Genomic DNA, 23,614 nt, shown 5'->3' on the forward strand with positions numbered 1-23,614 from the left:
TGCGAAAAAGACGCTTCTGTGCATGCGTGGAAAGACGCTTCTGCACATGCGCGAATAGACCATTTCTCAAAAGAGCAAACAGATTTTTTTACATTCAATATTGAAATCTGACATGGGGCTAGACATATTGTCAATTTCCCAGCTGCCCCAAGTCATGTGACTTGTGCTCTAATAAACTTCAATCACTCTTTACTGCTGTACTGCAAGTTCGATATCACCCCCCCCCCCAGCAGCCAAACAAAAGAATAATGGGAAGGTAACCAGATAGCAGCTCCCTAACACAAGATAACAGCTGCCGGGTAGATCTAAGAACAACACTCAATAGTAAAAACCCATGTCCCACTGAGACACATTCAGTTACATTGAGAAGGAAAAACAGTAGCCTACCAGAAAGCATTTCTCTACTAAAGTGCAGGCACAAGTCACATGACCAGGGGCAGCTGGGAAACTGACAAAATGTCTAGCCCCATGTCAGATTTCAAAATTGAATATAAAAAAATCTGTTTGCTCTTTTGAGAAATGGATTTCAGTGCAGAATTCTGCTGGAGCAGCACTATTAACTGATGCGTTTTGAAAAAAACATGTTTTCCGATGACAGTATGCCTTTAAGAATGGCTTGGATGATTTTTTGGACAGACGTAATATCAAAGGCTATTGTGATACTAAACTCTATAGTTAGTATAGGTATGGGTATATATAATTTATGTGAAAGTATGGAGGGGTGTGTGTATGGATGCTGGATTTTCGTTTGGAGGTGTTGAACTTGATGGACTTTGTCTTTTTTCAACCCAATCTAACTATTATACTGTACCTTGTACACTGAACAAAATTAGGACCTATGTAAATTATTATTAACGTATTTTTAGAGCGCCAACATATTGCACAGAGCTTCTCAATTAAGTATCTGAAAATTTGTTGCTGAGGAACTTTACTACACAGTTTTCATTGGTATATCTAAAGACATATAATTAGTACAGGGAGGGGATCTGTTATCCAGAAAGCTCTGAATTACGTAAAAGCCATCTCCCATAGACTCAATTTTATCCAAATAATACAAATTTTTTAAAATGATTTTTTCTCTGTAATAATAAAACAGTAGCTTGTACTTGATCCAAACTAAGATATATCTAATCCTAATTGGAAGCTAAACCAGGCTATTGGGTTAATTTAATGTTTAAATGATATTCTAGTAGACTTAAGGTATGAAGATCCAAGTTACGGAGAGATCAGTTATCCAGAAAACCCCAAATCCCGAGCGTTCTGGGTACAGGTCACATACCTTTAATGGACAGGTGTTACCCATTTTGCTTCACTGAAAAATTTTGAAACGGCAAGAAATTCGCCAAACTCAAAGTCAATGGGCGGTTTTTCTAATAACTTTTTCCAAACGGCACATTTTTTTTTACTATACCTTAGAGTCTATGTGCATTTTATATTGCAGAAAATCTTTTGCTCATCCCTACATATAATAAGTATGGTCAATTTTAATAGGACATTAAAAAAGGAAATCGGCACACGAGGCATTAGCGTTGCAGGGAACATTCTGCTTGTTTATTGTGCGGTGATGTGACGTTTCGGGGATACTCAAGAACTCAAGCATCACAACAAAGGGGAGTGTCCATGAAACGTTGCTTCACCACACAATAAACGAGCAGGGTGTTCCCTGCAACACTAATGCCTCGTGTGCCGATATTCTTTTTTAATGAACAATTGTGAGGTTGCTGATCTTCTAATATTGTGCACCAGGCTGATCTTTTTGAGGGTGTGCGATTTTTCTAAATTGCTTGTGTGCAATTTTAATAGGAAACATTAATATACACCTACCGAGATCATCTCATCTTTCTTGCACTGCTGTGATAAGTCTCGGATGCCACTTACAAAGTGCTTGTTGGTTGTAAGGTAGGTTTTACCAGCTTCTAGCATACTGCTGCATAGTTTCACCAACTAGGAGTAAAGCAAATAGAGCATGGTAAAACACAAATAAAGCTTTAATAACAAGAAAGGAGACAAATGGGTTTATACAATGCGGTAACTACATTTAAACTGTTCAAACTGATTAAAGCCTTTTCTCTCTAGATATGTCTATTCTGTACATGTCAAAGCCAGTGAATGTGGGTGTCAGTTGTGTGTAGACGTGGGAAGAGTTTGTCATCTGGAGTCCAGACTGAGAGAAAGTCTGCAGTGGGCTGTTATATGTGGATGCACAAAGCTTGTGGGGATGCTTAAGGAAAGTGTGCCAGGGAATGCACTCTCAGCATACATTTCTACATGCTCTAAATCTCTTTGGAAACATTTTAAGGAATTTTTCCACTCATTGGATGCAGATGTGTTTGGGTCCAAAATGTTTCGGTGCTAACACTGTCTTTGCTAAGGGGATGAGACAATGCTGGAAGTCTGCTGCTCGTTCACTGTGAGACTGAGGCTGTAGTGTAAAGGAGTATTGACATTGTTGACCATGAGATGCTCCGCAACAGCATATTTCTCACCTTGTCAAGTTTGGCTTCAATTTCCACCACATCTGTTTCCACCTCGTCTATTGCTGCCCTGTGAGAAAAAGAAAACAATTGGTTAATATATGTGCCCACAGGACAAAGATGCACGCTTCATGCACTTGCCCTAGAGGGCACAAGTTGGGATTTCAACATTATTCCAAATAATGTTGAAAACCATAAAGGACATGAAAGGACAGAAAGAGAGGGATGTTGCTTTAATGAGGAATTAAGAAATAATATAACCCAACCATTGTTCTTTTTACATCAATTAGGTACCAAAAATATCAACTGTAAAAAAAATGCATAAAAAAAGGGATACAGGTTAGAAGCCCACTGACGATAACTAATAGAAGACATAAATTCTCAGATTGTCCACCTTATTAATAGGGTTTCTAATTTAAACCAACAACTGGATATTGTGTTTAATATTAGGGCAATCAAGTGCAATGTTCCGTCTTAGCAGTATGCTCATACACACAAGTTATAACACAATATACAAACATTGTGCATGTACAAACAAAATATATTACTTCCATGGTCCTAAAAACCACCCTGTTTAAACCACAACAAAAGTTGTTTTGCCTGAAAAATTGATCATGATGATTTCTGTTGATTAACAGTGTGTATTTAGTGATTCTCCAGCTTTTTCAGAGAGTCTGGTCTGAGCCCACAGTAAGATTAAATGATTTGCCGAAAATTAAAAGATTAAATGGTAAAGTAATTGCTCCCATTTCTCCTGGATTCCATGTCCAACTCATTTTGCTTCTCAACTTACTCAAATACTATCCACCTTCCAGTAAATCCCATCTCTTTAAAGTCTATACATGGAGACTATCTCAAAAATGAAGGGCAATTGAAAAGTTGCTTAGAATTAGCCATTCTATAACATACTAAATGTTAACTGAAAGGTGAACCACCCCTTTAATACTGAAAAAGCAGCCATGATTCATTGACTTTAGGGCAAATGAAATCAATACATAAAAGTAATTCATTAACACATAGGGGCCGATTCACTAAGGGTCGAATATCGAGGGTTAATTAACCCTCGATATTCGACTAGGAACTAAAATCCTTCGACTTCGAATATCGAAGTCGAAGGATTTAGGGCAGATAGTACGATCGAAGGATTATTCCTTCGATCGAACGATAAAATCCTTCGAATCGAACGATTCGAAGGATTTTAATCCAACGATCGAAGGAATATCCTTCGATCAAAAAAAGTTGGGGACCTTCCCCATAGGTTAACATTGACTTCGGTAGCTTTTAGATGCCGAACTAGGGGGTCGAAGTTTTTTTTAAAGAGACAGTACTTCGACTATCGAATGGTCGAATAGTCGAACGATTTTTACTTCAAATCCTTCGATTTGAAGTCGTAGTCGTAGGTGAAGGTCGAAGTAGCCCATTCGATGGTCCAAGTAGCCCAAAAAAAACTTTTTTAACTTCGAATCCTTCACTCGAAGTTAGTGAATCGGCCCCATATTCTCACCACCTTCAGCTGTGAGATAAATTAACAGTGGTACTACAGAAGCACAAGTGATTTACAATTTGGGGGTGGGGGCAGTTACAATGGTGACTTTGCAGGAGAGTGTTTTTTTGCACATACACTGCCTAAAACAATACTTGATAATGAGACATTTGCTGTAATTATACCATGTATCCTATACACAACACATACATTTGGCATAACTGACACATAAACACAATTTGGGGCAAATTTACTATGCACCAAAGTGCCTAACGCTAGCGTCAATTCGCTAGCGTTGGGCATTTTCGTTACTTCGCAAATTCACTAACGGACGCCTGGCGAATTTGCGCAACGGACGTAACTATGCAAATTCACTAACGCGCGCATTGTTCTGAATGCTACCTTTTACGCTAGACTTCCTTCGCCACCTCAGACCAGGCAAAGCACAATAGAGTAGATAGGGATTTCTTCAAAAAAAGTTAAAAATTTTTCTAAGTCCCAAAAACCGCTGGCGTTTTTTCTATATTATGGGTGATAGGCTGAAAAAGATCGAAAAATTTTTTGGGGCTCCCCTCCTTCCCCCCTACATTTCCTAACTCATGGAAACTTAACTATACAGTGGGCACATGTGTTGGGCAAAATAAAAATTTTATTTGATGTTTTAAAGGTTTCCCAGCCATTTGTAGTGCTGCTACATATTCCTCCATTGAAATTTGAATTTGGCGCCGTATGCATATTAACCATCGCTAGCGTAACTTCGCTTCGCACAAAGACTGTACATACACATTGAGATACAAACAATCCAATAGCATCATATATAGCTACTTCCTTTCCTAACTCATCCCTAATCACCAGATCCCTGCAGAAAGGAAGAGAGACCATGTCATATTTCTATCGTAAACCTCAAATGTGCCATTTGACACAGGAATTGGATAGAGACTTTTCTTTATTACTGGCAAACGCTTAACCTCATCCCATGCCTGGATGCCCATTCCGCCAGTCTGTCCGCAGGGTCTGTTTATGAATGCCGACAGTGCAACAGTGCATAGTCCAACATTCAAGCATTACAAAATAAGTGTAACACTGACGCACTAACCTATGAAACAGGCTCTTGCAGAAAAAAACTAATCCAGGTGTACCAACTATTGCTTTTTCCAAATACAGTACAAGTACAGAGATTTTTGATAATTCATCTTGCACGTTTGCTGGGTATAGAACACAACTAGACTGATGGGAATTTTTGACATTTTAGGGTGGTGCTGCAGAGACAGCATTTGCCGTGGCTGCAGATGGGATCAATGAAAATGCTGACAAATGTACAAAACACAACGAGGGACCATTTAACAATGCATCAGTAATAGGCGTTAGTGCACTTATTCATCATGTCCCCTTAATGTGGATTTACTCAGCGTTTGTGTTTGATGCAGTGTTGATTTCTATAACTTGTGCCGGATATGAAATTCAGAACTAGTTGCAGCCCTGTCCTTACTGCCTGCCCTATAGCAAAATATTTGTAAAAAACACTAACCTTAAGGTTAAGGTTTAAGGACAAGGCTCCTAAGCAACCTGCATCTGAATGATGCACAATTTTGGGGGCAGTACAGGGGACAAGACACCTACTTGTCTCCCCCACCCCCAAGAAAACAGAAATTGCAAATGCTGGCAGCATTATATTAATAGGCAATGCAGGGCTGCAGACCTGAACCTGTGGCGCAAATTGCTGGTGCAAAAGTGGGGAAAAAAAAGTTTGCACCCTTTTTGTTTTAACCTTGCACTTGTAGTATAATGACTGCTAGATATTTTCAGCCATTGTCTGTTGGTGGTATGCAAAAAGTTAACATACTGTATGAGGGCTGCAGGCTGGATATGCCAATTTTTTGTCAATGTTCCCACCTCCTTAGATAAGGACCCCATTATAGCCGCATTGCCAGTGCTTCCTTCTTTCTTATCTCCAGTCTGTATGGTGTTATAAATTCTGCACGTTTCTCCATATGGAAAAATATAATATAATAACTGTGGCCTCATGATATGCCAATGGGTCTGTGCAAACAGGAGTCTGGATGTTAAACAGAAACCGTCTTCCGTGCAATGGGTATGTTTTCTAAAGGAACATTACTAAAATAAATCAGACTTTTATTACAAATAGCTAATCTGGGCACTAACATGCAAGCCCCAGTGCTTTGAGGCCTGCAGAAATATATATACTTACATGTGTGGGCTAAGATTACTCATAAAGTGGATGTCATTGTGCAATTGTGACATTGCTCAGTCCTGGTAAAGGATGATGATGTTACTTTGCATGAATGCCATATTGCTATAAAATTAATGTTAATGCCTTTATCAACCTGATTACGAGTTAATTAATAGAGCTATTTTTGTTATATGTACAGTTAAAAATATCCTAGTGCTCAGGCATCCATTCTAAATTATATTTTTAAAGTATATGGCACCACTGTTAGATTGGGTGCAGCAGTCATTTGAAGTCACGGAGATTTAGCTTCCTATCAGTGCAACAAGAGGAATGTAAACATTGCTAAATCCTATGATGTTAGAGGAAGAACCACTAAATAAACTGATGACTGTATTTACGTTACTAAATTGGCTGAACAGATGATGTCCAGACTGTTTTGGACATGCAAAAAAATTCCCATTTGTCAGCTGAAATGGTCAGAACTGGGACAACGTGAAATTCCTGAGGGAGACAGATTTACTTTACTGTGTAAAAACACTAAACTCTGCTTATTCTCTGAATTTAATTAATACATTTACAGGCTTAGCTCAAATAGGAGTCCACACCACCAAAGGCTTGCTCAAATCAAATTTGCCCCTCGTGTCTATGACTGGGTAGTTGTCCAATCATAGACAACGGGGCCCTCATTTGTCCAGGCAATCAGGATGTAAGGCTGTCCACATCAAACATCCAATCAGAATGTTTGAATGGGCAAAAATCCTAATTAAAATATTAGATTTGATTATTTAGATGTATTAAATCTCAACCCCAGTCAACAGGAATTGTGGCCAACCAGAACACTGCCCTTAATTACACACGTCACACGTCAGTTACAGCCATGCTAAATATTTGTAGAAAAAGATACTTAAAAGTGTGGATAACTTTCAAGTTAACTTATAGTATGTTATAAATTGGCCAGTAAGCAATATTTCATTATTTATAGTTTTAAGTATTTTCCCATTTCTTCTTTTAAAGGGGGGTCGCTGTCCCCATCTAAAAAACAAATGCTCTGTAAGGCTACAAATTTATTGCTATTGCTACTTTTTATTCCACTCTCTTATTCAAAGCAATGCATGGTTGCTAGGATAATTTGGACCCTAGCTACCAGATTGCTGAAACTGCAAACTGGAGAGCTGCTGAATAAAAATCTAAACTTAAAAACTGCAAAAATTAAAACCAATTGCAAATTGTCTCAGAATATCACTCCCTGCATCATACTAAAAGTTAATTGAAAGGTGAACAACCACTTTAGGAAAAAAACTAGTGGAATAACACTTTATCTACATGTTTGAAAATGTCACTCTGGATCATGCATTTGCGGATGAACACAGCATATGAACATTAAGTGACGGTTATTTCAACAGGGTAATTATTTACTTTGAGTCTTTTTTAATGTATTGGACAGTAACATGTTGAATATACAAGAGGCTTCTGTATCACCATTTGTGTACTTTATAAAGACTGCAAGCCACTGTAGAAAACAAGCACAAAAGAATAACATTCTGTAGCTTTGTTGATTTCTCCCTTACTGCACACCCCCTTACTGCATTTTTTCTCTCTCCGATTTACCACTTTGGCAGATTTTACACTGTTTTCACACAGTCCTCTGAAAACCGTAAAATCGGGGTTCTGCATAGTTTTCTGCAACGGGCATAAACTTCTTTTATATGCCAAGTGGGCATGCAGTACCATTAGCAAAAGTTTCTGTGAGGCAACTGACACTAAAAATGCAATTCTACACAGGGCTTTGGACCATATAATATAATTGCAGTACAAGGCCCTATGATAATCAAGCAACCTTTCCCAAGCCCCTTCTTTTTACTTCTGTTCTTCAAATCCCAAGCATGGTTCTTTTGAAGCCCTCCTGTACTAGGTAAGTACAAATCATTAGCAGTGGCCGGAGTGGACATTAGAAAGCACTGGTCCAAAGACAGATATAGTTATTGTAACAGGCATGTATAACTAAAATCATACAGCAGCCCTATCACATTGGCCAACAATAAATGTTAATAAAACATTAGTAAGTCTATCATTTGTCTTGTAAAACACTAAACTTGCCTGGAGCAAAAATACATCAGAGAAATTCACTGATAAATCTACAATCCATTGCAAAAAGAGGAACAATTGTTCTATGAAGAGGATGATAAATACCTGTGCTGTAAACGCACAAGATGCCTGAAGCCACATTATAACTCATGGGGAACACAGACAATGAGATGCTTTGTTCCGTTAAAGACCATTCCCAAAATATGATGCTAGTTAGTATTAGGCAAAATCAGTAGAAATGTTTAGGCGCATTCTTGAGTTATAAAGCCTGACAAGCTATTTAACACAAATGTATCTATCAAGATATGTAATTGTTTACATTGTTATATAATTCACATTTAAGAGGCACTTAAAGGTCAAGTATAAAGAAGCGGTGTAATGTGCTTGCACAGTAAGGTCTTATTGCTTCAAGGTCATCTATTAAACATACAGTATGTAAATTAAATTTCCTGGCCTAAGTGTACAGTATGTTTGTTTCTGTCAGCAGAAAGAGAACTTGATGAGGGGCAGCTAAACTGTTGCTGATAGTGATTTTGGAACGGTTTCGTGTTTTGCCAACTGAGGCAGGACATTGTACCCAATAGCTGGCAGACAAGGGGACATCGTCCCAACGTGCAGCCTCACACAATGGATGCATTCCCAAAGCTTTGTTATCATCACATAGACACACTCAGCAACTAGAAAGAACTCGACATGGAACATATTTCCCACTGAATTGTATAGCTATGGGACGCTACAGGGACTGGCTTGTCATTAAGTACAAGAGCCACATGCGATTATCTTAATTACAGAGCAGTAAAACAGGTCCTGCAGTGCCGTATTGCCATTTCAGACGTAAAGATAGAATTACATACACAAATTCTGCGCACAGTCGGCTATGAAAGAAAAATATGTTCTATATGTATGCAATGCCGAATCCTAGATGAAAAGGAAAGTATACTCATTTTTAGGATGATTTATATTTATTTTACCCTAAATGTACGGTAAATGATAAAGTCTTTCCTTATGGTGTATATATGCTTTTCTCACAAGAAAACAGAGAGAGCTGCTATACTCATTCTTTATAACCAGCATTATTTATTCAGACGACTATGGGGTTTTGTGTTATGTACAGTTTTTATACATAACACAGGCAGGAACACTGGCCCATACACATATTGTGTTCCTGCTTCCGTCTCCTGGATTAATAATAGCAAACTTCCTTTCCCTGTCCCTCTCTTTCCAATATAGTACTATTATTAACATGTATTTATATAGCGCCAACATATTGCGTAGCACTGTAAAGTAAATGTGATTATACAACTAAATCACATGAATTCTATACATAGAACATATGGAGTTACATACATCACAATCAATACCGGTACAAAAAGGTGAGGAAGGCCCTATGCATAGGCATACACTCTAAAAGGAAGGGAGTAATACACAAGGTGTGGGAGTGGGCAAGATCGAATCAAGTGGGTGAGAAATGTGGTACTGTATGTGGTGTTGCGTTTGGTAGTTAAGCAGAGTGAGGGTAGGCTTCTCGAAAGAAGTACGTTTTAAGAGATTTCTTGAAAGCAGAAAGGTTGGGAGAAAGTCGGACAGTATAGTATAATTACTATCCACTGCAATTAAAAAAACAAAGACCAATTGCTAAACTGACTACAGGCAATAAAATGCTACAAAGCTAATGCTAATTTATTGATAAACTTCCTGTTTAATGTAATATATATAAGATTAATTTTGCTCTTTATGGGGCAAGTGTAAAGAGAACCTGAACACGGTGAGTCATTAAAATCTACAGACTAGAGGTTTATGATTTTGTTGTTTCTAGATTATACCTTTCCTTCTCCCTGCTGAGGCTTGTCACAAGATAATCTTGCCCAAACCCACAAGGTATCCAAAATAAAGAACGCAATTAGGAAATGTTAATACCATGTATTGGAACCTTCTGCATAATAGGTTAACAGATAATCAATCCAATACATGCTCTGTTTTACAGATGTTTTTGAGAAAGGAAGATCGAAAATACCGAAATTTCTTGTAGAACATTCAAAGTCTTACAAGAAACAGACTTTTAACGATTTACTCCCATCTATCTCAGTTTTGTTTGGTCTTATGTATGAACACGAGCTTCCATGGCAACAATTTCCTACGGCTACAGTATCCATGGCAACCACAATTCGTTAATGTCTGCCTTTTTCCACTCCAAAGGTCATCTTGGGTTTCCCCGTGTTATGTCAACAGTTCTTAATTCATCCAGGACACGAACAAGGCCCAACAGTAGAACGAGAGAGACGATACAAAGAAGTGTGTGGCAGCGGAGGAGTAAAACAGAAAGGCTAATACACTGTAAGGCATTGTGAAATGTAACAACCCATCATGGCTGCCCAAAATGCTAAAAAAGTATGACGGTAAATAACCACTCAACCTGATTCAATAATCAGTGCCAGCAGAGATTCCCAATAAGCAGAAGGAACTTCATTAGCTATTAAACCTAATAAAAGGAAGGGGCCTTTTAGCATAGCATTACTTATTAAAGGCATTCTTGCACTGTCCATACTTCTAGGATCTACTTCTGTAATTAAAATTATTTTGAATGGTAAATCTCTCTAGACGACCCTGCCACTATATATACAGTAATTACACCACTATGTATAATGCAGCAAAGTGGAAAGGAACTCTTTTTCTGATAATGCAGCAGTACCTGAGGCCAAGTCATGATTTGTCCCAGCGAGGACAGATTTCTCACTGTCTGCCCAATGGCAATGACAAACCAGGCACAATCACTGAGCAACTTCCTATAGCAGGAGGTTTTTTTTTTTTCAAACACACATCAGTTTATCAGATTATTTTTAATATTTTTTTAATAATACTACAAATGTGATCCTTGATCCAAATAAAAGGCTTTGTTCTGCTGCACTGGCATGCCTATATTTCCTGACAGTCAATAGGGCACTATATCCAATAAAGCTATAAATACATGTACATATACAGTGTATTTAATATAGCCTACAAAGATGGTGGTTTTCAAATCAGGAATAATATGAGACATGGCATAGAACTCTGTCTCTTAACCTTGGATCTGTAGACGTTGCAGGACTAACAGTGCGTTTTAACCCTTAAAGGGGTTGTTCACCTTTAAATTAACTCTTAGTATGATGTAGAGCAGGGATCCTCAACCTTTTTTTACCCGTGAGCCACATTCAAATGTAAAAAAAGTTGGGGAGCAACACAAGCTCCCCCTGGGGGAGCCAAATATGGGCTGTGATTGGCTGTGGGGCAGCCTCTATGTGGACTGGCAGCCTACAGGAGGCTCTGTTTGGCAGTACACCTGGTTTTTATGTAACTAAAACTTTCCTTTAGGACAGGGATTCAAGAATGAAGAATAAGCACCTGCTTTAAGGCCACTGGGAGCAACATCCAATGTGTCGGAGAGCAAATTGTTGCTCACGAGCCACTGGTTGGGGACCACTGATGTAGAGAGTGAAATTCTGACACAATTTGCAACTGGTTTTAATTTTTTATTATTTGTGACTTTTGAGTTATTTAGATTTTATTCAGCAGCTCTCTAGTTTGCAATTTTCTGGTTGCTAAGGTCCAAATTACCCTAGCAACCATGCACTGATATGAATAAAAGATTGGAATATGAATAGGAATGGGCCTGAACAGAAATATGAGTAATAAAAAGTAGCAATAACAATACATTTGTATCTTTACAGAGCACTTCTTTTTAGATGGGGTCAGTTACTCACATTTGAAAGTTGGAAAGAGTTAGAAGAAGGTAATACATTCAAAAACTATAAAAAAAGAAAAATGAAGGACAATTGAAAAGTTGCTTTAAGTAGAATTAGCCATTCTATAAAATTTTAAAGGTAAACCATCTCTTTAATATATGTTAAAGGATTTTGGGGACAAAGACATTAAAAATTCTTCTTGTGCTAGGGTTAACATCTTGTGTTATCTGTAATAAAGCCTGTTTGCATTTCCAAGCTTGATCTGAGTGATGTCTTGGATGTTTCAGAATATGGGTTTCTAATGCAAGAAGCATTCAGTTATAATTGCAAATTTGCACAGATGCTGCTTTAGGGGAATACAACCTGCTGCGCATATGTGTCTATTAAAGGAAAACAAATCAAACTATTTTGAAGCAGTTCATATATTATTCACTATGTTAGGTATATTTATGGGAAAGTATTTAGTCTTATGGGACAACTGTGTGCTTACAGTATATGTTTGTAGGTCCACAGCTCCACTGTGCAGTATAGAAAACATTGTCGGCAATAGAAATGTGAACCTGCCCTAATGCTGTACAAATGGTATATGTAGTATAGGTGCACAGCTGTGTGTGTGTGTGTATGTATGTGTATGAACTAAAAGGTGTTTGCATAGCTTTTGTACATCTGAATTTCTATAACATAAACATGCACATTTGCTAAGAAAGATTTTTGGTCTGTATGTACACTAACACATATCCGTTGCATGCACACAGGCTTTAATATCATGTGTCTACAAGCACTCAACCCAACCACGTTTGTCCAACATCAACCTTGGATTGGCATGGCTGCTGCTCTCAGTCTTTGAGATACGCGAGTCTCCTTCTCAGGAACTTCTTCCACAGTGTAAGAAATTTGTGAAACCTGTCACACAGCCAGCTTCCCCTGAACTTTTGCCTGTCTGGGATTTTATTTTTATTTTTCCAAGAAGTAAGTTCTTCCTAAAAGAGAGGCAGCTGGGGCCCAATCCTGTGCCAATATAGACATTAACGGAGGAATTATTGACTGGGAATCTTTATTTCTGCAAACCCAGTTGCTGTTAGAAATACAGTTTATAGATATGTGTTCTGATTTATAAAGTGCTATCGTGTGCAGTCTGATATTGAGCAGAAGAACTAAATCAGGACCTGATGAACCTTTTGATGGGAGACAAGTTAACCCTTTCAATTATATTAGACAACATATAAGGCCCAAATTACCCTAGCAACCATGCATTGATATGAATAAGAGATTGGATTATGAATAGGAGAGGGTCTGAACAGAAAGATGAGTAAAAAAAAGTAGTGATAACAATACATTGTTACATTATATTAGACAACATATATCTGAAACCTAGATTATATATTCATCTGTGTAGTCCATGAAGAGTGTGGGGGCCATAATTAAAAGGAACTTGAGGGTCACAATTGACCCCAGAACGTCCAACTAGACAGCAAAGTTATTTCTAAACTTTTTACAATACGTGTAGGACAAGAGGACACAACAAATGATGGAACACACAATAAATCTTGTTTCCATCACACTTAAACATAAATCGAACTGTCACTACTGTTCACGACTCTACAGAGAGGTCCCATGTATGTGTTTAACTGGTTTTTAGATGCTGATGGTCACGATGATCATATTGTGTCATCAGCCATGACACAACCCTCACACTTAGATGAGAATATTTGCTTACATGTGTGACTTTTCCTTTGAGCACATCTACCTTCACAAAAAGGAAGGCACTTATTAAGTTTTATTCGAATATGCTAGGTAATGTTAGCTATCAACTTGTCTGATTGCAAAAGGGTCTCTATCCCTCTCCTTTTGTGCTATATATATATATATATATATCTATATATATATATATCTATATATATATATCTATATATATATATCTATATATATATATCTATATATATATATCTATATATATATATCTATATATATATATCTATATATATATATCTATATATTATATCTATATATCTATATATATCTATATATCTATATCTATATCTATATCTATATCTATATATATATATATATATATATATATATATATATATATATATATATATATAAGCAATGCAGGATGACGGCACACCAAGAAGTTACAGCAACACAAACGTTTTGAAGATAAAAAAGGAGGTTTATTGGACTGAACCAACGTTTCAGTTCCTCACAGGAACTTTCATCCTGTGAGGAACTGAAACGTTGGTTCAGTCCAATAAACCTCCTTTTTTATCTTCAAAACGTTTGTGTTGCTGTAACTTCTTGGTGTGCCGTCATCCTGCATTGCTTATCGAATTTTTTCCAGACTGGCACCCAAGTTTTTATTTTGCCTAGGGTGTGCGTCCCTTACTCTCTCTCTCTCTCTATATATATATATATATATATATATATATATATATATATATATATTTGTGTATTATAACAAATAAAGTACCCCTGTTGCAAAATATCAGAATATTAGAAGTCACCTTGGAGTTCCATGGCCTGTATAAAAACAGCCTTATGTTTTTATATAGTCATTGAACTGCTTGTTACCTTATAATAAACTTGTATTTTACAAGAGGGGGCACTTTATTTCCTATCTATTTTACTCTGCTTGCAATCTGTTACACTTTTGATGACATTTTAATCCGCAGCTACATTTTATCCAGAGGCCTTGGGTTCTTGGAACTCTGCAATTTAACATCCCAGTAAAATTGACTGAAGCTAAAAAAATTAACCTAAACCTAAGTGTGTGAGTGTATGAACTATGCTTTTTAAAGAGCCAACTCAAATCTTATTAAAGCAAATCTTATTAATCCAAATCTCCTCTACTGTGGACACCTGGTGGGTGCCCATCTAAGCCATATGCTACATCATGGCCATGCTATCTTAAGCACATGCACATGTCTTAATGTTATAGGTAAATAATCCAACTAAAATAGGATATAATCAGTAAAAAGATATTAAGGCTTATTTCTGATCTCTAGGCACAGCGCTACCCATTAAAACATCATTCAAAAAGGTACCTTTAGCTACTTATTTACTTATATACTACTATAGCTTCCTTAACCAGGTAATAAGAAGATATCTGGGATAAAATGTTGCATTAATGGCAAAAAAATTTTAAAAAAAGAAACAGCACTAATTTGTTTGCATTTTGCAATTGTTTAGTTAATGAGCCATAATTTTTAATGTAGCTTGCTATTTTTTTTGGTCAGAGGAAGCCTCCGACTTCTACTTCTATTACAAACTGTCAAGAATTTCCATCTTTGCACTGGTCTTCATGACAGTTAGGGCTTAATAAGAAAGTCTCTGCATTGCTGTAAGGTTAGAGAGGAGTCCCCCAGGCAAAAAGAATATGCAATAATATCTGAAGTGGCCAAGTTTTGTGAGGCTCTATATGATGCAGTATTGTTTTAGGGCCAGGAAAAAAACAACAGGGAACAAACAGGATCTGTTTGTAAGCTATTAGTTATGGGTGTCATGGGCTCATCTGTGACAATTTGAGCTATTCTATGTCAGCTGGGAAGAAGCTATGTAATGGGCCATAATATGCAACAGGATACGTTATCCCCTGCAGAGACTTTTTACAACTGATGGTGGGGGCAGAAAATGCTCCACATTCTTTTTCACAAGCATTTATATACAGCTATATGCTAATAACACCCATAACCAACTAGCATAATAGTCAGTCAATACAACCAATTTATTGTTCAAAAGCCTTCAAAAAGTGCTAGAAGTCACTTGCTCCATCCTGGATTTGCAGGTTTCAAGCCATTCAAATGTCATGGACTGCCAAGAGCAGCAAGGCTCTGTTAGATATGGTATGGGATCAGTTATCCAGAAACCAGTTATTTAGAAAGCTCTGAATTACAGAAAGATTGTCTCCCATAGGCTCCATTTTATGTAAATAATCCTTGCACTTAATACCAACTTTAGTAGTTTAAAGCACAAAATGTCTCAATGTCCTTAATATATTGATAATGGTTTGAGTGCAGGGGACCTCTCGTATTTGTCTTAATCCAAACTAAAATATAATTAATCCTTATTGGAAGCAAAACCAGCCTTTTGGGTTTATTAATGTTTACATGCTTTTCTATTAGACTTAAGGTACAAAGATCGAAATTATGGAAAGATCCATTATCCGGAAAACCCCAGGGCCTGAGCATTCTGGATTACAGGTCCCCATACCTGTATATCCAGCATATACTTGCCCTTGCCTGGAAATGGGTTGGATTTCTAGACAGGGTTACATAATCCACAATTATGTAGGTTGTTTATTCCTTACTTCAGTCTTAGTCATTATCCGTGATTCATCGTACGTATGCAAATCTGGGTGTCTTTTTTTATCCACTGTTTTTATCTTGCATAATTCCTAATAAAGAAACTGGTTCATTCAGATGATGTTAAATTGATCCAGTGCAGTTCAACCAATCAAATCTTTGTTTTTACTTTTGAACTGGTTACAGAAGACCAAAACTAAAGTTCTGCTATGAGCAACGTTGTGTGTGTGTGTGTGTGTGTAAGTATCAAATATGATCCCCCTGCCAGTATCTCCTACTTAGTTGATAGCTATTGGAGCTAGAGAAATGAGTAGGAGTAGTTGTAGTAAGGCATCAGCAAGTGTGCCAATTTTAACCCCCATCCCTCCAGCACACAATGGTTTGCAAGCTCCTGCAAGACAAGCCTTATGTAATACCGTATTTATTTTGGGGACAGGGAGAGATATAAACACATAAATAACTTTGTGCCTAATGAAGCATGCAAAGCACTGTTGAAATTTGAGCCTTCGTTGGAGGAGGGCTGACCTACTGTATTGTTTCAAGAGCCAGAACCAGCAGTGCAGAAAGGGACAGACAAATACTGATTTCAACAGCAATTACATTTGCAAACAACTTTAAAGCCAGTGAAAATGTGTATTGAATGTATATGGGAAAGTTGCTTATAATTATAAATTCTTTAATTATGCAAATGATTTATTTTTGACTTCACAAGAATCATATTTTACCATTAATTTTTATAATAATATAAATATATAGTTTAACATTCTCTGATTCCATCCCTCCTAACAGATTTGTGATCAGATAAACTTAATTTCAACATAAAGGAGAAGAAATCCCTAATGGTGTTATGTAATGATTGCACCTCATAAGTTATGTTCTATTGCAATTTCAATGTTAAACATGCACTTAATTCTTGAGAGTGCTCCACCAATTTTGTTTGATAAATGAACAGAATCTCTGGAAGAAGAAAATATTTTTATGCTGCCTGAAAATAATCGCATGACCACAAATTTATTAGAAAACATTAAAGCAGGAGCCATGGCATATAAGAGGTTAAAGCTCTCTTTCCCAATCAAATTTAAAGCAAGGGCAATGGGGCACAAGGTTGCACAGAGATAAAGTACGTGGGGTGGGGCTTGTCACATGTAATTAGAGCATTTCATGAACAGCACTAAAATAGCAAATCTTAGTTCTAATGAAAAGGCCATAACAATTATCTCCCCCCTTTAGACTGACAGCATATTGGGAATGGTAATGTGCAGTGAGAACTTGATCAGCTGTTTCATAAAAACTTGAAGGAAATGCATATACCACATTATATTTATCATGGGAAATCCCATTGTGAAGTTACAGATTCCCCCAGAGGTTTCAGCCAAATAAATGACTTAAACTTTATTTGTTGTATTGGATCAGCAGAGCTTTTTCAGTTTCAGTGTCACATGTCCACACCTGTAATTTATGGCTCAATGTGCAAGAAGGCAACAGCAAATCTAACAACATCTGTACTTGCTTCACACTGTTCCATTTAGTGGGTGTTAAAAGGGCTCAATAAATGACAGTATAGATGATGCTAAATACAGGAGGTTGAGTCACTGACAAAACACACTAAGGCGGGCTAACAAAGCAGCGGTGAGAGATAAAAGAAATATTTTTTACTGTGTGATGCAAGAAATCAGAGTTCCAGGTTTACATGTCCTAATGGGTGTAAACAGTCACATAATAATGCAAATAAATATTGACATATATCCTAATCCAACCTTCACGTAGTTTATTAAGTCAATGACACCTAACCCACATATTATAAATATATAATATATATAGTGAATAAAGTACCCCCTCTTGTAAATTATAAGGATATTATAAGTTACCAAGGAGTTTCATGACCATATAAAAACACGAGGCCAAAGGTCGAGTGTTTTTATACAGGTCATGGAACTCCGAGGTGACTTCTAATATCCTCATATTTTGCAACTGGGAGTACTTTATTTATTATAATACACAAGTTTCAGTGAGTCATGTGACAGAAATGACATCAGAACTCACCGTTTATAACTGATGACATCAGAACTCAACGTTTATAAGGATATAATTTACAAGATATTCATGGCTTTTGTGTATTATATGTATATATAAAAATACCGCACTCACAAGGCTCAAAGTAACTGATTTTAATAAACAAAAAAAAGAAATTCCAATGTTTCAATCACATCTTTGTGGTCTTCCATTCTATTACAATGGCAGAGAGGTGCTCGCTGGAATAACCCCGGGCCGGTGCAGTTTTCTGCTGATAGGAGCACCGGCTCAGGGCTTCAGGAAAGTAAAGACTTAACATTTGGCACCCCCAAGTGGTAAACGACTTTCCTTCTCCTTTACGGCCTTACTGGGCCCTTTTCACTGCTGGGCCCCCCCTGCAACCATACGGTCTGAACATCTGTAGTTATTTCCCTGGCACAGTCACACCTAATTGAAAGGAAACCATGGTAGTGTGTCTCTCTGCTTGCAGGGACTTGCTATTGGGCTCAAACTGTTATATAACCTCTACCTCACAGTGTTCCATTGTGAAGTGATGGCTTCTGGATTTGGCCAAGATTCTGCTTTTTTCAGCAAGATTCCGAATCCAAGTGCCTGGCTGAACCTAATTCAGATCCAAAAAAAACACTTGACTTTTCATCACACAAACAAGGAACTAAAGCATACTTTTCCCTAATTCACTCTTTTCCCTAATTTACATATACAAATTAGGGTTCCGATTCGGCCCAAAATTTCACAAAGATTCGAGATTCTGCCAAAATAGTGAATTTGGTGCATCCCTACTTTTGGATCTGTCTTCCCAAAAAACTGTGCACTGCCCACCATGAAAAGTAAACCCATACCCTGCACTTGTGTTAGCAGAGTTCTGTGCCTTGCACCAGCTGGTACCGAAGGGCACAACTTTTCACTCCTATGCCCTCTGTACCCATGAAATATAACCCCTCATACTTTGATTTTACCAACTGTACATTCTCCTATATATAATTTTAAACATTTCTGTGGCATACATTTTCACAAAAAATAGCCGCAGAAACCTTGCTGTTTCTAGGGGACTGCATCCTTCTTCCCTGGGCTGGGTTTAGGGCTGGGTCTCTTTTGTTATGTTACAAATGTCATATTACATATATACTAATTCAGAGACGTTGTTAATATTTATGCTAGTTACGTCCAGCCTGCTTCCCTCCAGCTTTCTCTGGAATTCTCAGTCTCCCTTTTTTCTTTACAATTGGGCCCCCCAGTATTCCTGTTGGGTTACCTCTGGTCTAAATCCAGCTCTGACAGATCGCAGGAAACCAGGGGCCACTTTTACTGCGTCTGCGAGACAATGTTATGTGGGATATCTGGCAATGAAATATTTTATGCATAGACTGGTATGTGTATACAGAACTTGAAAAACTGAAGCTTGGCCGTTCTTGGACTACAACTAAAAACCTGACTGTGGAGCCACAGAATACCCTAAAAAAATGACTTTAATATGGATGGTGACAAATATATTGATATGGGTCCACAAAAAAGAAGGTCAATACCAAATGTGAAAGTGGTTAATTGAAGGTGACAATAATATAAATAACAACAACCAATCTTACAATAAGAAGAGAAACAATGTATTGTAGATTTGCATTATTTCTTGTTCTCAAATAATAAATGCAAACCTTTTTAGTTTACCACCGTTATGGGACCTGTTATTCAGAATCCTCAGGCCCTGGAGTTTTCCCGGATAACAGATCTTTCTGTTATTTTGATCTTCATACCATAAGTCTACTAGAAAATCATGTAAACATTAAATAAACCCAATAGGTTGGTTTTGCTTCCAACAAGGATTAATTATATCTTAGTTTGGATCAAGAACAAGATACTGTTTTATTATTACAGAGAAAAAGGAAATCATTTGGATTACAGGTATGAGACCTGTTATCCAGAATGCTCAGGACTTAATATTAATAAGCATAAACACTTTAATAGGCACCATCTCCTGTGTTTATTTAGATGCTGCAGTGCACAATGTAAAAAAAACCCACTCACTGTCTACTGGCTTACTTGCTTAAAGGGGACCCGTCACCCAAAAAAATTATTCAAAATCCTATTTTATCAGATTAGTCAAGGAATATGAACTTTAACTACACTATATAAATTATTTAAATCTTGATTCCTTCAGTCTGGGATTTCAAAATTATAGCAAGCAGGCAGCAGCCATTTTGTGGACACTGTTATTAAGAAAAGCCTTGTATCATCTCAGAATCTTGTTTGTGCACCAGAATGGGGGACCCGATGTCCATCCCCATGCCCTGACCACACAATTATATGGTAAAGAGAACTGGGGGAATGTGTGGGGAGCAGTGACATCTAAGAAGTGCTGAATTGAAAGTGAAAGTAATTGTCTGCCCCGCCTCTATGCCACGGGCATAGAGGAGGGGCAGACAATATTTGATTGACAGCTGAAATTTTTAAATGAGCTTACAACAGCTATGAATGCTTAAATAAAAAATAGAAATTGGATTTCATGTTTAATTTGAAAAGGACTTTTATTATACAGATTTTTGTGTCTGGGTGACAGGTCCACTTTAACCCAACTGAATCTTGCTCAGGGGAGTAGCACTACTAGGGACACATTTCAGTATATAGTACAATGCTGTACAATTCTGACAAATCCCATAAGTGCTGCAGTTCTAGATGTAATACACTTTCCACATTTCACAGCTGAAGGCCCGCAGGTGGGGTGTTCCTTGCACTAAGCTCTACCAGAGGTTCAGTGCCAGAATAGACTGGCAAAATGTATTTCCCATAATTCATTGGTCACCATATCCCTATTAGGTCTGAGAATAGTAGCTCTGCGACAGCACAGTGGAGAAAGGCTGCCTATAAGTGCTTTATATTATTTGCTTTCTGACACTAAACTTACACAGTTCCTGATTATCAATAAAAATTAGGTTTTATATAAGTTGACCTGATTTTTTGCCAATGTGTGTGTGTGAAGGAAGTGCATGTAAAGCTAACATTGCTAGACAGCTGTTCTTGCTTCCTCTTCGTATCCCACACTCCCTGAAAAAGATGCTTAGTGCTCCAGGCCGCTGCTAAAAATGACCCATGCTGGCTACTGTGCCAAGCAAAGAACAGTGAAAGGGAGGAAATTGGACAGGAAAAGGAAAACGTTGGTCATTCATCAACACAAAAATGTCCTCAAGTGCAAATTCAGTCCAAATCAGTCTCTTGCCAAACCAAGTGGCCGCCGTAGTTTGTGTTGCCAAGAGAAAGACTTTACTTGTGACTTAACCACTTAATCAGCTGATAGTATTTCCTTATTTAGTTGTTCCCTCAAGTTATACAGAAAGCTACTGGAAAGAAGTATAGAAATCCTCCCGCAGGTGGGCAGCACCACAATCTAATAAATGAACAGTATTATGTCCGGTCTGGGATTTAAAATAGGCCCTAGCATTTAAAATAAAAAAAGGCTCAAACAGCCACCACAGCCCACTAAAAATAGTGAATGTCTATGGCACATTACAGAAGCCCCTCTGGCATTTGCCAGAATTCACAGATTGCATGTTCAGGCCTGAACAGTATCTATGTATAGCTAAGAGAACATTTTGCACGACATGTACAACAGTCCCACAACTCTGCATAGATGTTTGCTTCTTTGAAAAACAGACTGCAGTTTTGTCTATTTTTATGTGCTGTCAGTATCGCTTTTAAGACTGCTGCAAACTGAAGGTGTTTCCAAACAAATGTTGTTTTAGCAGCCACTTAATGATACAACTCACCCATGTCTAAAAACACACTGTATTGTAAAAAGCACACTTTATAAGATAAAATGTGTCCAAATAATTAATGGCACTCAAGCACAAATCACTGTACAATGTGGCTTCACCCATCCAGATACAAAGCAGATAGAAACTTACAAACATACAGAATGTCTTCTGTTTCCATTTTCTATGTCATGTATTCAAATGTGACCCTGACACATTTAATAAACACAGAGCTTAAGTTCTGTTATGATCTGGAGCTGGGCACTTATACTATAGAGTTTGGTTAAAGGAGTTGCTCACGTTCAAACACTTTCTTCAGTTCAGTTGTTTTCAGACAGTTCACCAGAAATAAAGACTTTTTCCAATTACTTTCTATTCTCTATGTGTAGCTGTTTTTCTAATAGTAAATTTTTATTTTTCACCTTCTACAGCAGCTCTGAGAGGGTGGGGGTCGCAGACTATTTCTAAATTGATACATTTATTTAATACATTTGTTATCTTTGTTCCTGCTGAGCAGATCTCTCATTTCCATTAGGGCAGAGACACACATGGAGATGAAGAAATCACCTCTTCTTCGGGCGACTAATCTCCCCAAACTGGCTTCCCGCTGGCTAGACTAGAAATCGGCGGTGAGATGGCACTTGGGAGTGCTTCGGTTTCCGACGTCTCCCGAAGTTTCCTCGTAGATTCTAGCCGGCGAGAAGGCAGTTCGGGGAGATTAGTCGCCCGAAGAAGAAGCGATTTCCACGTGTCTCTGCCCTTAAAAGCAGCTGTTAGAATTGATACAATAGTTGCTCATACTACAGAGATGCTGCTGAGAAATGTATCAACTGAGCTGCCAGACCGAGACACTGGAAACAGGAACTTTTTTTTTGTTTTTTGAGAAAGCGATAAAAAGTAAAAGATGGGAAGGAATTGAAAAAAGTAGTTATTTTTGGTGAACAATCTGAAACTACTCAACTGAAAAAAGTGTGTGGAAGGTGAACAACCCCTTTAACTGAATGCTAAATTGTACCTTGTCTTTATCCATGTACTAGTAAAATTCCATAAACCAAGTGAGTGCAGTTTAATAAGGAAAGCATAATAAGAGACCTCTGTAAAATTTAAATCTGGCAAAATAGGTGACATCACACTGGCCAACCACAGATCTATGTTTGGGATCCTTGGCCTATCAGGTCAGTGTGGAGACACCACACATATTAGGAACTCTTTATTCTGAACATTGCACATGCACAAATATGTTCTACAGAACATGGCACTGTACCTCTAAAATACAGTGCAAGTCCCATCAGTTCCCATGCTACACAACAAAGATAAACCTCAATGTTCACATTTCAGAGCACCACCCCTGTTGCACTGCACAAACAACCTTTTCTCTTTTTCTTGACTGGTTCATGTAATGCATATCCTGCATAAAATATTTCCTGTTCTGGGTGATTAAGATGGCGGGAGAATAGATCAAATGGCCATAGATTGCTTACTGGAGCTGATATGCCTGGAGGCACCTAGGGGAGGTATACTGCAGGTTAATTGCTAGGTCTGCTTGTGCTCAGTTTGCTTCTTTCAGAAACAGAGTGTTGTTTTATT

General features: G+C 37.7%; 1 protein-coding gene across 6 annotated transcripts in view; it reads right to left on the reverse strand.

The window, feature by feature from the left end:
- acap3.L (rfGAP with coiled-coil, ankyrin repeat and PH domains 2 L homeolog) overlaps nucleotides 1-23,614 on the reverse strand; it is a 145,888-nt gene that overhangs the window by 68,243 nt on the left and 54,031 nt on the right. For all 6 annotated transcript variants that reach the window (XM_041569361.1, XM_018226043.2, XM_018226042.2 and 3 more), the window contains exons 2-3: nucleotides 2,487-2,544; nucleotides 1,825-1,944 (exon numbers count right to left, since the gene is read on the reverse strand). In XM_041569361.1, the coding sequence (XP_041425295.1) occupies nucleotides 1,825-1,944; nucleotides 2,487-2,544 (178 nt within the window). The remainder of the gene's footprint in view (nucleotides 1-1,824; nucleotides 1,945-2,486; nucleotides 2,545-23,614) is intronic.

Source organism: Xenopus laevis, chromosome 7L (assembly GCF_017654675.1).
Source record: "Xenopus laevis strain J_2021 chromosome 7L, Xenopus_laevis_v10.1, whole genome shotgun sequence".
Lineage (NCBI taxonomy): Eukaryota > Metazoa > Chordata > Amphibia > Anura > Pipidae > Xenopus > Xenopus laevis.